Here is a 14,715-nt window from a genome sequence, read left to right on the forward strand (position 1 = left end):
TAAGATCACACAAAATTTAATCATATTTCTATATATTAACAATAAACAAAGTGGAAACCAAAATTTTAAACACAATACCATTTACAATCACTCCAAAAGGAAAAAAAAACACTTAGGTGTAAGTTTAACAAAAATGTGTATAGGATCTATATGCTGAAAATTAAAAGCCAATGAAAGAAATCAAAGACATCAATAAATGAGGAGACATACCATGTTCATGGATTAGAGGACACAAAATAGGAAAAATGTCAGTTCTCCCCAGATTCATCTATATCTTTAACGCAGTTTCTATCAAAATCCCAGCAAGGTTTTTGTAGACATATTCAAGCTTATTCTAAAAGTTCTAAGGCACAGGCCTTGGAATAGCTAAAACTATCTTGTAAAAGAAGCATAAGTAGAAGAAACCACTCTACTCAGTATAAAGACTTATTATGTAGCTACACTAATCAAGACAGTGTGGTACTGGTGGAGGCATAGACACACAAGATCAATGGGACAGAACAGAGAATCTAGAAATAGACCCATACAAATATGCACAACTGATTTTTTTTTAAGTACAAAAGTAACTCACTGGAGGGAGGATAGTCTTTCCAATAAACGTGCTGAGCAATCAGTTATCCACGGGCAAATAAAAAGAACCTCAGGCTAAATCCCATACCTTATATAAAAATTAACTCAAAATAGATCATAACGCTAAACATAAAATATAAAACCATAACACTTTTTTTAAAAATAGAAAATCTTTGGGACCTAGGGCTAAACTAAGCAAAGACTTCCCAGACTTGACACCAAAAACCTAAAGTCCATAAAAGGAAGGTTTGATAAATTGGACTTCATCAAAATTTTAAACTCTTATTCCTCAAAAGACCATGTTAAGAGGATGAAAAGACAGGCTACGCTGGGAGGAACTACCTGCCAACCGCGTATCCAACAAAGGACTACCATCTAGAATAGATGGAGAACTCTTACAGCTCAACAGTTTTTTAAAAAATACAATTAGACAATGGAGAACATGAACAAATGTTTCTCTGAAGAGGATAGGGCAGATTCGCATGTGAAAAGATACTCAACGTCATCAGTCATTAGGGAACTGCAAATTAAAACCCCAGTAGATGCCACGAGGCACCTACCAAAGTTGCTGAAACACAGTAACAACACCAAATGTTGGCAAGAATCCCGTTGGCAGAGCAACGGGATCAACCTATAGCTGGTGGGAAAGTAAAATGGAACAGCCACTCTGGAGAACCAACTGACAGTTTCTTATAAAACTAAACAAGCAACTGGCATAAGACTCAGCAGTTGCAGTCCTGGGCATCCATTCCAGGGAGATGAAAACGTATGTTCACACAAAAACTTGCACATAAATGTTCATAGCAGCTTTATTCATAATGTTCCAGATCTGTAAACAACCAGATGTCCTTTATTTTTTAAATTAATTTTTATTGGAGTATAGTTGCTTTACAGTGTTGTAGATGTCCTTTAACGGGTGACTGGTGAAACAAATTGTGATACATCCATGCCATGGAATACTACTCAGCAATAAAAATAATTTCCAATACAAGCCACGACTTGGATGAGTCCTCAGAGAATTATGCTGAGTGAAAAAACCCATCCCCAAAGGTTATGTCCTGTATAATTCCATTTATATAACATTTTGAAATGCAAAATTCTAGAAATGGAGAACAGATTAAGGGTCACCAGGGAGGAGGGTGGAGAAGGAGAGAGGTGGGTGTGTCTGTAAAAGGGATCCTTTATTGTGATGGAAATGTTCCCTAGCTTGTCTGTATCAATGTCAAAATCCTGGTAATGATATTGTATCATTTTGCAAGATGTTACCATTGGGGGAAAATGGGTAAAAGGCACACAGAACCTCCATATTACTTCTTACAACAGCATGTGAATCTACAATTATCAGCAATTCTCTCAGAATCTATTATACAATTATCTCAGAGTAAAAAGTTTAACACAAACAAAATTTAAGGCTTAGCTTAAATAAGGCATTTATGCCCTCTCGTTGGTCCCTAATGAAATGAAGAGCTGAGCTACGTACCAAAACCTAGCAGAATGGACATTTGTTTTCTTTAACCATTAATATATGCGTTTTTGGAAGAGAGAAAAAATTTACTTGAAAGTTTTCAAAATGTATTCGATTTAATACTGAATACAAATTAACAAAAATTCAACAAACCTGTATAGATTTTATGTGGGACACTTAGAAGAGGAGGCTGTCTTTCAGTTTCTGAAATAAATATGTTAAGCTACAGGTGTATATAGGTATCCAAGTCTGTGCACAGTGATTCTCCACTGATGTTCATGGCAAAGAACAGTATTTCCAGTAATCCTCCTCTAAATATTCTGGGAAAGAATTCTTCTTTTGTATCTATGAATAAGCCATATCCTAACCTCCACATTTTTATTTCCCATGATTGTACACATCCATAGTGTTGACACAGAGAGTGGAATTCTGATGTGACTTGTTTCAATATGCCTTGTATATACTGACTCGTTATAAAAGAGTGGTTTGGGGTTGAAATGTATTTCTACAGTTTTTCCAGAAAGTCTGTATTTCATATTTAATAATTTAACCATCAGATGCTGTTCTGAAAATAAACCTTCTCTAGGATAATTTATTGATGCTTATTTGATTGTTTATAACAAGTCAATTGTTATAAAATTTGAGTTGTAATGAAGCTGTGGTTTGCGCTGTGTAATGCATGTGCAGTGTAAAATCTATTTTCGAAACTAGATGTCTGTCTAACCAAAGACTATTTCACTCCTGCTGTGATTTCCATGCTTGATTAAATAAATTTATAATATTTCTACACCGTCCTTTCATGTAATATTACAAATTGACATTATTAGATTTCTAAGAAAATAAACGCTATTACAATAAATCAGCAGTTACATTTCCAATAGAAAGAAAAGAACTAGCTGGGTGACTTGTTGATATGATTTTTTAAGGCTCTGAGTACAATGCACTTAATTTGCAGACTGGAAAATGCTGAGGTAACCACACTTCGGTGCTCCCACTCTTGGAAGTATTTGCCATTTTTAGCATAGTTGTTATTCTTCGAATTCAGGTCTACAAAAAAGCTCCTTTTGCTAATAAGAAAACATGCCACAGGGTCACACTTAAGACTGTGGCAGAAGATGACGCATGCCCACAAGAGTGATCAATACTGCAGCTTCCGTAGACCGCCCCCAACACTTCGGCTTCTCAGAGATGGTCTTATCTTAGAGACAAGGCTTAGAGACCAAGCGGCCCAAATGACCCAGGACTGAGGGTCCCCGGGACACAGGACTTTCAGTGGTAAAGTCAGAAAATCCAGGGCCAATCGAGATGGATTGGTCACCCTACCTTCACTCCACCTCACGCCCCAGGTCCTGAGCAGGTCACCTCCAGATCCGGCCCACCTTGGAAACTGTGCATTTGAATATTCAGGCACCTCCAACCTCACCTCCCTCCTTCCAGCCCTCTCTCCTGCTCCGGAGCCCTGAGCTGCCTCTCTGTCATCATCTGACTCCCTTGTTCAAGCAGGTGAGCGACAACATGGTGGGATTACAGTGGAGAGCAAAGCCCAGCCCTCAGGAAGCTTATGTTTTGTAAATAATAAGTAAACAAGCAGATTTTGAAGCCAGGTGACCTGGTCATGTCTGTGGATTCTGCTCCATCACGTCAGCCAGTATCCTCAGAATCCCCACTGTTTTCTGTTGGAACCACAGGGCAAACCCTGCCCTGGATAAATTCCGCGATCATCTCTGCAGCTGAATTGTAACAGAGAAAAGCCACCACCACAAGAATTGGTCTCACCTTACATCAGGCATCCTCATCCTTAACTGGGCCCTCTAGCTGCCCGGGGACCCCAGCATGGTTCTCCGTCCAGCTCTCTCCCACTCTCGTAAGCAGCTGTTTTCAGGACTGTCCACAGTCTTCAGCCCCTGGAGCCCACCCCTCGATTCCCTCACGCTCAGCTTAAAAAAAAAAACACTTACTGGAGATCCATGAAGCCTCCAAATGAGCACCCCCTCAACCACAGAATTTTCTGTTCCTCTGTTCGTCCTTCTCTCTTGACCCTCTCTGCTGCTGGATGATTTTTCTGTCTGCCCCGATGCAGGCGTGAGCATCCCATTTATGGGAGGTAGAAGCCAGTGCCACGGAAGAGGGTCAGATAAGGGAGAGTTTAAGGTGTTTTTAAGAGTACCTGAGGGAATTCCCTGGTTGTCCAGTGGTTAGGACTTGGTGCTTCCATTGCCGAGGGCCTGGGTTCCATCCCTGGTGGGGGAACTAAAATCCTGCAAGCCACGCCAGGTGGCCAAAGAAAGAAAAAGAGTAGCTGATATGCCGCATGGTGGGAACTAAGCTGGGGAAGGAAGTGAAGGAAGGAAGGAAGGGAGGGAGGAAAGGAGGGAGGGAAGAGATGGCAGGAGAAGCTGGACCATCAGGGGACCCAGTGGGGGTACTTGAGCCCACAAGCTGGAAGGCGGGTCACTGGGAACAGAGATGTGTGGACAGGTACTCTCGCAAGCAACATCGGTGATGGCAAAGGCCAGCCTGTGGTGGTGGGAGTGGAGGGCCAGGTGACCAGAAGATGGTGGCTGGGTGACGCCGTGGAGAGAGAAGGGTGAGCAGGAGACGGGGATGCCAGCCGGGGTGGAGGGGCACCAGGGAGTGTCCTGCCATCCTGGTTGTCAACTTGCGCTGAAGTTCACCGAAAGTCCAAAGTTGTGAGTTTTCAAGGAGCAGAGCTGTTTGGGTTTTCCTTGCTTTACCGCAGGAGTAATGATTTTTAAAACGTGGCCTTTAAAACAGACTGGCATAGCAGGAGTCCACTGTTTCTCAGCTTTGTGAATTTTGGAAACTAGTGAATCCTTTGAAGCTCAGTTTCCTCGTGTGTTAAATGGGGTCATTACAGCGCCTGGCACAGCGAAAGTGTTAGAGATGGTGGCCTTATATGTCTCGTTATTTTCACGTGTATGTTGGTCATCTGCGCATGTGTCAGCCTCCTCAGCGAGGCTGTGAGCTACGTGAGGGGCTGATTTCACACACCGCCCATTTGTGGCTCATGGCAAGTGCTGGACAAATGGATAAATGATCTGTGGGCTTTAGCCCAGAGCCCCTACCCTTCACTGACACATTTCCTTTTCTCCTCCTCTGGCCGTGACTCTCCTCCCTGGCCTGCTCGCCCCTCACTGAGGTCTTCCATCCTCCTGACCACTTCCAGATAAGCCACTGACCCTCCCAGAGCTTCTGACGAACTCCCAGTCCTGGCGATTTGTCCCAACAGCTTCGGCAAAGAACCGTGGCGCCCCCTGGTGGCTGTAGCTGGGACCTTCGCCTTGTTCAGACCAAATTCCAGCCGAGAAAGAACCCAGAATGTAGAATCCAGGCCAGGATGAAACTTTGTCCCCGGAGCCACCAGCTACGTCAGCAAAGTATCTGTGGTGGACGCACAGATACACACTCTGCTTTGAAAATACAATGTTTTCCTGCCCATGATGGCAGGACAAACGCAAATACTTCATGACATCTTGATAGTGATATTTTAACTAATTATTTTGTTATTTATTTATTTTTAGTTATTTCTAAATAATTATTTAATTACAGCAGTTACTGTAATTGAACTCGTCCTATAAGCTAGGTATTTTACATACTTTTTTTAAAATCTCATTTAGTTTTTACATCCGCCCTGCAAGGAAGAAAAGGCTTCAATTTTCCACGTGGGAAGTCTGCTCAGCGAGCAGCTCTCGGACCAGCATTCCTGGGACCCAGGACCAGGTAGGAGGCCCAGTGGGTACTAAACCCAGGTCTGTCTGATTCCACCCTCCTCTCCCTCTTCTCAGTGCTTGGGGGTCTGGAGGAGAGCGCGGTCCGATCTGCGTAGTTTTTCTTCCCTGCCTTCCGTCCTTGGTCCCGGGTGAGTGGCCGTCCCTGGCATGGCCTCAGGCTCAGGCAGGCGCAGCTGCCAGCCCGTGCAAGGACTGTAAAAAAGCGGAGAATTTACTAAGTGCCCTGTGTTGCTCTTCACAAGCTGTACCTTGTTTAGTCCTCGTGCCAGCCCTGGGAGGCGGAGAATTCTCTCTAACTGCCGACTGAGAAAACCTGACCAGTGTCCCCCAGCGCGTAATTGGGGGTGTAAGAAAATTAATAAACAGAACCCTCAGCTGAATAGAGTCAGGTGACCAGAAGGGGGCGCTCCCACGCTGTGCCAGGTAGCAGATTCTTCTCTCCTGGCAACAGTTGAGCCAAAGGAAAGCCATGGGCTCTTTGCTTACCCTAACCCTCCCAGCTTCCTCTCCCCTCTTTTAAAGAGTTCTCCTTCCCTTGCCACGCAGGCAGCTGCACTTGGCTCCCCGGGGTTGCAGACCCCAAACTGCAATTCTCTGCTGATCCCTAATAAACCCATTTTTTGGCTGGAGAAATAACTGACCTTTGTTTTCGGTCAGCCGTGGCACCCATGGGAGCCCGGACTTCCAAGTCCATGCTCTGAACCACCACCCAACAGGCTTACCCAGGCTTCTGTGTGTCTTTTTCAGTATCAAATTGTGATTCACATTTTTATTTTGATTCAATAATACAATACTTCCAAGAACAATAACTCAAGCATGGACTCTCAGCCTCCAGCCAGGCAGTAGGAGCTTCCAGCATCCAGCCCCACACCTCACACACTTCCTCTTGGGTCTTTGGCTGCCCTTCCAGCCTCTTCATAGCTAAGTCCCTGCATTAAACCCCTCTTTACTTGAAATATCCTAAGTGATTGAATGCTGACTGACATGCCTTTCAACATAAAAGAAATGTGCGTGGCATTGATCTCTTAGTTTCTCGTGGAAGGAAAAAGCCTTTGTTCTATCAAGCCTGTATCTCACATTTCCCAAATCACCATATAATATTTTAATAAAACCATGCTCTGGATCTGTCTTATATGAATGCCACGTTTTATAGACAGTTTTGAAAGGATTGTGTAGTGGACCTAAAAAAAAAGGTGTCTGGAAGTGTCTGGAAATAATAAAACAGGGATGTTTGTTTATTTGTTTTTTAACGTAGCAGTTGTTTTTATTGTACTCATGGTGTACGTGAGTACAACAAAAATAAAAATAAAAATTGTACTCACGGTGTACTTCTGCAAAGTAGATGATATTTTTTTTTAAATAAAGACTCAAATAATTCTCTCTCCAGACACTATATTGCAGAAGGAAAACTCTGCCCTGAATCTGGCTGGCACACTAGACACAGACAAAGCCAGCTGCAAGGTTAACTGGAAACAGTATTTCTCCCAACGTCATGCTACAGCTGTAAAAAACATCATAACAAACCCCTTTATGAGTAACTTCTGATTTTTTTTCTCATTTCTATCACTTTATTGAAATATAATTGACATACAATCAACTACAGGTATTTAAAGTACTTGTCCAATTTGACAAGTTTTGACAATGTATATACAGTGAAACCATCATTATATCAATATAATGAACATGTCCATCACCTGCAAAGAGGTTTTCTCACGCCCCTTTGTTGTCCCTCCTTCCCACCCCCCATCCTAAGATAATGACTGATGTTCATTTTGTCTCTATAAAATAGTTTGCATTTTCTAGAGTTTTATGTAAGTGGAATCACGTAGTATGCATAATTTTTTACTGCTTCACTCAGCATAATTATTGTGAGATTCACTCACGCTGTTGCATATAACAGGAGTTCATCTTTTTCACTGCTGAGTAGTATTTCATTATATGAATCTATCATAGTTTTTTTATCCATTTACCTGTTGATGGACACTGGGATTGTTATTTGGGGGCTATTACAGATAAAGTAGCTATGAATATTTATCTCTTTCGTTTAACTTTTTTTTCTTTAATGTGGCAACTATGAAATGTAAAATGTGCTCACGTTGTATTTTTTTTAATACACAGAAAGGTTAATATTTATTTACTGATTTCTTAGTGAGAAATCGTGTTCTAGAACCAGCAGCTGTCAGAAACTTCGACATTTGAAATCTAATCCGTAACGTTACCCCAAAACTGGGTTCACCTCTTGGTAGGTGTCGAGCCAAAAGCTACAACCGAGCCAAAGATGGGGAGAAGGAAGCATTTATTACTTGCGACAAGTAAGGAGAACACCGAGGACCTCTCCCAAGCAGTGTCTCCCCTAACAGCAAAATTGGGGAAGTTTCAAGCTAAGATACATGCATATTCATGAAGGGGCTTGAGCAGAGGAGAACTCAAGCACAGAACTGGGGCAAAGGTCGACAGAGTCCAGGCTTTAGTTGACTGAAGTTGAGAGGGTCAGAAAAGGTCATTATCATCATCTCTTACATTCCAGTTGATCTGATGGCTTGGGGGCTCCAGCGTTTAAATTCTGCAAAACAGCTCAAGAAAGAGCTTCAGGCTAATCTTTACCATTGAAACAGAACTTGGAGTCTTTACAACTGAGTTATTATCTTTGCTATTGTTATTTCTCTTGCCTGATAAAAGTCGTTTGTTCTTTTATTCCCTTAAGATCTTTATCACTGAGACCTGTTCAAGAGCAAGCATTGTGTCCAGGCTTAGAACACAAAATGGCTTCTCTTGTGTAAAAAGGCTACATCTGGTTCTTTTCCTCCAGGCCCGGCCCCCCCCCCAATCTGCTTACAGTAAGAAGGAAATATTCCACTTTGCCTGAAAGATCTATGTCTTTTTTTTTTTTTTGGCCGCTAGGCTTGTGAGATCTTAGTTCCCTGACCAGGGATCAAACCCATGCCCCCTGCAGTAGAAGCACGGAGTTCTAACCACTGGACCGCCAGGGAATTCCCATGAAGATCTATGTCTTTAACATAGAGAAGCAGCCTCGATTTCCAAAGCAGAAGCAGGCTCCGGACATAGGACCTTCTAGAAAAGACTCTGTATTGATATCTTAACTTGTCATTTCCAAGAAACAGGGCCCTGAGTTCACTTTGCAGTTTAGACCCAAAGCTGACCCCTGTTTGCCTTGAGGCTATCCAAACATGGCTTCATTAAAATTTTACCTAAACTCCCTTCCCCCATATCACATAATAACCTTATCTCTTTCTTTCTTTGGTGAAATGCCCAGGCTCTGCTGGAATGCAGGCTCCCTTTCCAGGGGCCGATAAACCTGACCTTGCTGGACTTGGCGCTTGTCCTCATGCCTTTGGCTGAGTGAGCTCGTGAAGCTGAATCTGGCTTCTGCACCCCAACACTGAATTAAATCTCAGGGACAGAGTTTTGGGTGAACTAGAAAACAATAGCTGTATTGCTTTGCCAGGCAAAGGGGTCCACAGCGGGCTCATGCCCTCAAGACTGTGTGTCCTGCCCTGGAGGGGGTCGTGAGGAGTCTTATAGCGTTCAAGGAGCAGGGCGTGGTCAGCTCGTGGACACTCTTCTGATTGGCTGGTGGTGAGGTCATCGGGAGTCGGGATCATCAACCTTCTGGTTCCAACCCGTCTGGGGTCTCCGTGCTTGTGGGCAGCAGACAGTTAACTTCTCCCACCTGGAGGGGGTTTCAGTATCTGCAAAATGGCTCAAAGAGATTGTTGTGTGTATCCCTTTCTTTTTTTTATAATTAATTTTTATTGGAGTATAGTTGTTCCACAATGTTGTGTTAGTTTCTACTGTACAACAAAGTGAATCAGCCATACATACACCTATATCCCCTCTTTTTTGGATTTCCTTCCCACGTAGGTCACCACAGAGCACTGAGTAGAATTCCCTGTGCTATACAGTAGGTTCTCATTAGTTATCTATTTTATATATAGTATCAATAGTGCATATATGTCAACCCAGTCTCCCTATTTCTCCCAACCCCCCTTTTCCGTTATGTGCATCCCCTGAGGGGAACCAGGACCCTGCCCCAAGGCTGCACTATTGTTTCCTGACTGCTCCTCCCTGGTCTCTGCATCCCCTCCTTTCCCTGATTAGCAACTGTTTGAACCTGCCCTTGGAACTCAGGGAAGGTCCTGGAGGCTGAATGAAGCCTATTTCCTGTAATCCAGAAGTGGGGGACACGGAAAGGCTTTCGTGCCCAAGAGCCCATAGGGCCCTGCTCGGTGTCACTAGGACATCAGCCTCCACAGGCCCAAATGTTTCCACTGCACAATCAGGGTGCCCCACCCTCCTTCCCAGCCACCAGGGAAGCTGAATTATTATTCAGAGTTGTTTCATGAGCATACACACAGAGCAAAAGAGTAGAATGGATTGGAAGGAGTTATTCACCCAAATTCAGAGACAGGCAAACAAGATCGTCTTTATTCCCCAGCAGAGAATGCAGCCAACTTTCCCTTGTAACTGTTACCCAACTCAGATCCGGCTGTTTGCTGCTCAAAAATTCATACCTGAGAGAGGCAGAATTTGGTAGAAACGAAAGCTGCTTTTAATCAGAATGCTGGCGATCTGACGAGGTGGTGGACTCAGAGTCCCCCCAAAATCATCTCCCAGGAGTCTGCTCAGCCGTGAAAATTTTAAAGGGCAAAGGGGAAGTCATCTCAGTTAATCATCGAGTTAGGGGGTCAGACTCGTAGGCTTGTTGACTTCTTGTGCTCTTTCTTTAGATGCTGTCGTGTTCACACAATTTGTTATGAGATTACTGCAGGGGAAGCTAGGGAAGAGATCTGGTCATCTGTGAATTACTTATTCTTCATTTCTACTTCTTTGATCGACGGAAAGAACCGACAGAGTAGGTGAAGTATTGTGTGATCAAAAGATTTGCTAGGGCCGGAGATGAGTAGAGCATGCTGGTGCCTGGTGAAAAGTTAGTTACAATATAGCTTCGCTAAATTGACAAGAAAAGGGTTTTCCTGCTGAGGGCAGTTTCCGGCAAAGAGCTGCTTACAAATCCCCTCCCCCATCAGATGTTATTCCATTGCCGTGGAATTAGGGATGAAGGTCTGGCTTCTGTAACTTCTTCATGCTGAGAAAGTGTCGAGGTCTTAGCGTGAAAGATATCAAATGAGTTTGAAGCATCTCTTTTCTGACAGTTTTAGTTGCCCACTTACGTATATGTGTAAAACAAGCGACAATTATTTTGATGCCCACCAAGATAGAGATTATTATGAGCAATAGCGTTAATCCCATTGTCTGAAGGCCGGTTCCTGGAATTGTGCTCAATAGACTCAGTGTTGCTCAAGGTGGAGCAGCTTGTGTCACAGCTGCAGTCTGGTCATCATGCAGTTGGCTTCTCCCTCTGGTGGCAGTTACAGTATCTATAAAACAACTCGGGAACATGTATCAGACACTGAGTCTGTGACCCAGTTTTCCTAATCATTAGTGGCTTCAGCCTGCTCTTTTGAGACTCAGCTTTTCTATAAACAAGAAGCAGGCGACACGGAGGGGCCTTTGTACTTGGGGAGTGGGGGAGGGTTCTGCTTGGTTCCATAACCAGATTTAGTGGTTCTCTCCCTATGAGACAGTGACGGGTAAATGCTTAATATCACTGTCGAAGCTATATTTCAAGGTACTGTTCTATAAGCCATGAGACATTCTGTCTCCAACAATTTATTATCTACTGATTTAATTAGAACTACTCGGTAAGTTTTAGGATGTCCTGCCGTGGTGACCAGCAATTTCTGTACAGTCTACTCAGCTGACGTAGATTGTATCTCAGTGTTTTAGTTATCTGTTACTGTGTAACAAATTTTCCCAAAACTTAGCAGCTTAACACAATATTTATTATCTCACACAGTTTCTGAGGCCAGAAATTCTCATGCATGTTGCTAAAATTTTTAGGGAATTTAAATCCAGTTAAAAATAAAGTTGCTACTATTCCTATGTGAATGGAGATATTATCTATTTAAATTAAGTTAATATGAATGCAGCCCTGTGAAAGCTTTCACTGCTGTTGTCCTCAGTGTCCTAGTACATCCGTGTATTCATGCCCCTCAGGTCTAGAATACAAATACAATTCATGTTGGGATCCACAACTCATGGAACTTGTTCAGTTCAAAGGAGAGCAAGTTTATAATAACATTAAATTATTTTAGGAAACATATCACTTAACTGCTCATTATGTGACCAGAGAAACACTAAGTGGGAAATATAGAGAGAGAAATATACATATATAAAGTGTTGTCATTCATTTAGGGTCCTGGGGTAACCTTCTACTTTATACAGTAACTTCTGTTGCAGTGGTTGGTTCATGTAAATCAGCCCCTTTCTTCTGATAGGTTTTCTTTATTAAAAATAGAAAAGGTAAAGAGGAAAGACCTTTTAAAGTCTTTTCTAAAGCAAATGGTATTTTTATATGTGACATAAAATTTATCATGCCTTCTAGGAACCTGTCAGTATTTTTCAAACACCTCATCAGGACTTAATAAAAGATAAGGCAGTGTGTACTGACTGAGACCAGGGCAATGGACTCAAACAGACGAGCTTGAGGACAGGCTACGCCACTTACAAGTGTATGACCTCGGATAACCTAAGTTCTCTGACCCTTCATTTTCTCAATAGTAAGCTGAGAATAATAACACGTAAATGCCATAAGATTGTTTTGAAGATTAAACGAGATGCGTAAGTAAAACCCTCTTAGCACTGTGCCTGGCGTATCATAACTGTTTTTTAAGTAATAGCTCTAATTATTACAGTCTATCAGGACATCACAAAGGGAGTGTAGCCATGTACAAATACAGAGCAACTTTATATGTCCATTGGTCAACTTGAAAAGTTAAAAATTCAGTTAACACAAAATAAGTAAGTATAAGAAAAAAGCTCGGTCTTGATCTCTTCTATGTTTCTCTTCCTTTCATTTTTCCACTAGTCTGATGTACCTTTGTCTATCTTTTTAGAAAAACTAAAAATATGTTTCAGTATGTTTCTTGTTTGCACCAGGGAAACTGAATTATTATTTGGGGTCTAGTTTTGTTACCCAAAGTCTTATTCTTTTAGTGAGTTAAGCCCACTCGCATTTATTGACATAACTGATATGTTTGGTCTCAATTCTGTTGTAATATTTTATAATGATGTGTATTGTATTTGCTGTGCTTCTTTTTCTACAAGATGTGCATTCTTTTCTCTTGTTTATTTAAATATGTTTGGTATTTAGGAAGGTTCATGTTTTTGTTCTGGTGGTCACCTTTGTACTTACGCCTTTTTTTTTTTTTCCTGCAGTGTCTAATCTGCTATTAATTCCATCCAGTGTATTGTTTATCTATACAATTTCCATTTGTGTCTTTTTTATATCTTCCTTGTCTCTACGGAACAGATTCAGTCTTCTCCTTCTTGGACATATTAAACAGTTATATTAGCTGTTTGCTTTGTCTATTAGTTCTATCATCTGGTCATCTCTGGGTCTGTTTCTATTGATTTATTTTTCTCCTCACTCTGGGTCATGTTTTCCAGCTCCGTTGCATGCTTTGCAATTTTTGATTGAATACCACCAGAATACTGGGATTTTTAAGTGAATATTATATCTTCTTGGGTGCTAGATATTTTTGTATTCCTATAAATATTATTAAGCTTTGTTCTGGGATGAAGTTATTTAGAAACTGTGATTCTTTCAATTTTTTTTTAAGTTGATAACATGGAACAGCCTTTAGTCGAAAGTTAATTACTCCATTACTGAGGTAATAATCTCCTGAGTACTCTGTTCAATGTGCCATGAATTAGGAGGGTTTCCACTCTGCTGTTCTCCTCAGAGCCTCCACAGAGGAGCGTACCTCTGACACCCTGATTTTTGAGAACCATGTCAGTCTTCTAACCTCCAGAACTTTAAGACAATAATACGTGATGTTTCAAGCCAGTAAATCTGTGGTAATTTGTTACAGCAGTAATAGGAAACGAATACAGTACATATTGATGACAAATTAGCTCCCGTGAAAAATTAGTAAAATGTGACGAATCGGATACAGTTAAAAACAAAACTCAGTTACATGAATGACTTGGACCTTGCTCATTCAATTAAAGGAGGTGACCTTGGAAGTTTTTTAAAAATAATAATGTTGGGGCTTCCCTGGTGGCGCAGTGGTTGAGAGTCCGCCTGCCGAAGCAGGGGACGCGGGTTCGTGCCCCGGTCCGGGAAGATCCCACATGCAGCGGAGCGGCTGGGCCCGTGAGCCATGGCCGCTGAGCCTGCGCGTCCGGAGCCTGTGCTCCGCAACGGGAGAGGCCACAGCAGTGAGAGGCCCGCGTACCGAAAAAATAATAATAATAATAATAATAATAATGTTAATTGATTTTTATTCTTTATGTCAGAGACCTAAGCAGTAAAAATGGGGAGAAATGAGAGAAAGTCTGATATAGACCCTCCCTCCCACAGACAATAAAAAGAGCTTTTCTTGATAAAAATTGCCATCACTATTAAGGAAATATGGTTTTCGATCAAAGCCAAGAAAGTGCTATAGGGTTAAGAATCCGCCTGCCAATGCAGGGGACGCGGTTTCGTGCCCCGGTCCGGGAAGATCCCACATGCCGCAGAGCAACTAAGCCCATGCGCCACAACTACTAAAGCCCGCGTGCCACAACTACTGAGCCTGCGCTCTAGAGCCCGTGCTCCGCAACAAGAGGAGCCACCGCAATGAGAAGCCCGTGCGCAGCAAAGAAGAGTAGCCCCCTGCTCGCCACAACTAGAGAAAGCCCGCGTGCAGCAACGAAGACCCAACGCAGCCAAACATTCATTAATTAATTATTTTAAAGTGCTATATATTTTGAAACTTGATATCTAAATTAAAGATAAAAATATAAGAAACAAAGGGTATATTCTGCCAATATATAAAACTTAAAATTTCCAAACAAACTTAC

The 14,715-nt window shown here is 42.2% G+C and overlaps 1 protein-coding gene across 3 annotated transcripts in view; it reads left to right on the plus strand.

Moving 5' to 3' along the window:
• CREG2 (cellular repressor of E1A stimulated genes 2) overlaps window positions 1–14,715 on the plus strand; it is a 75,660-nt gene that overhangs the window by 39,666 nt on the left and 21,279 nt on the right. For all 3 annotated transcript variants that reach the window (XM_060309634.1, XM_060309633.1, XM_030838769.2), the window contains exon 4: window positions 5,674–5,776. In XM_060309634.1, the coding sequence (XP_060165617.1) occupies window positions 5,674–5,776 (103 nt within the window). The remainder of the gene's footprint in view (window positions 1–5,673; window positions 5,777–14,715) is intronic.

The sequence above is a fragment of the Globicephala melas genome, chromosome 12 (genome assembly GCF_963455315.2).
Source record: "Globicephala melas chromosome 12, mGloMel1.2, whole genome shotgun sequence".
Lineage (NCBI taxonomy): Eukaryota > Metazoa > Chordata > Mammalia > Artiodactyla > Delphinidae > Globicephala > Globicephala melas.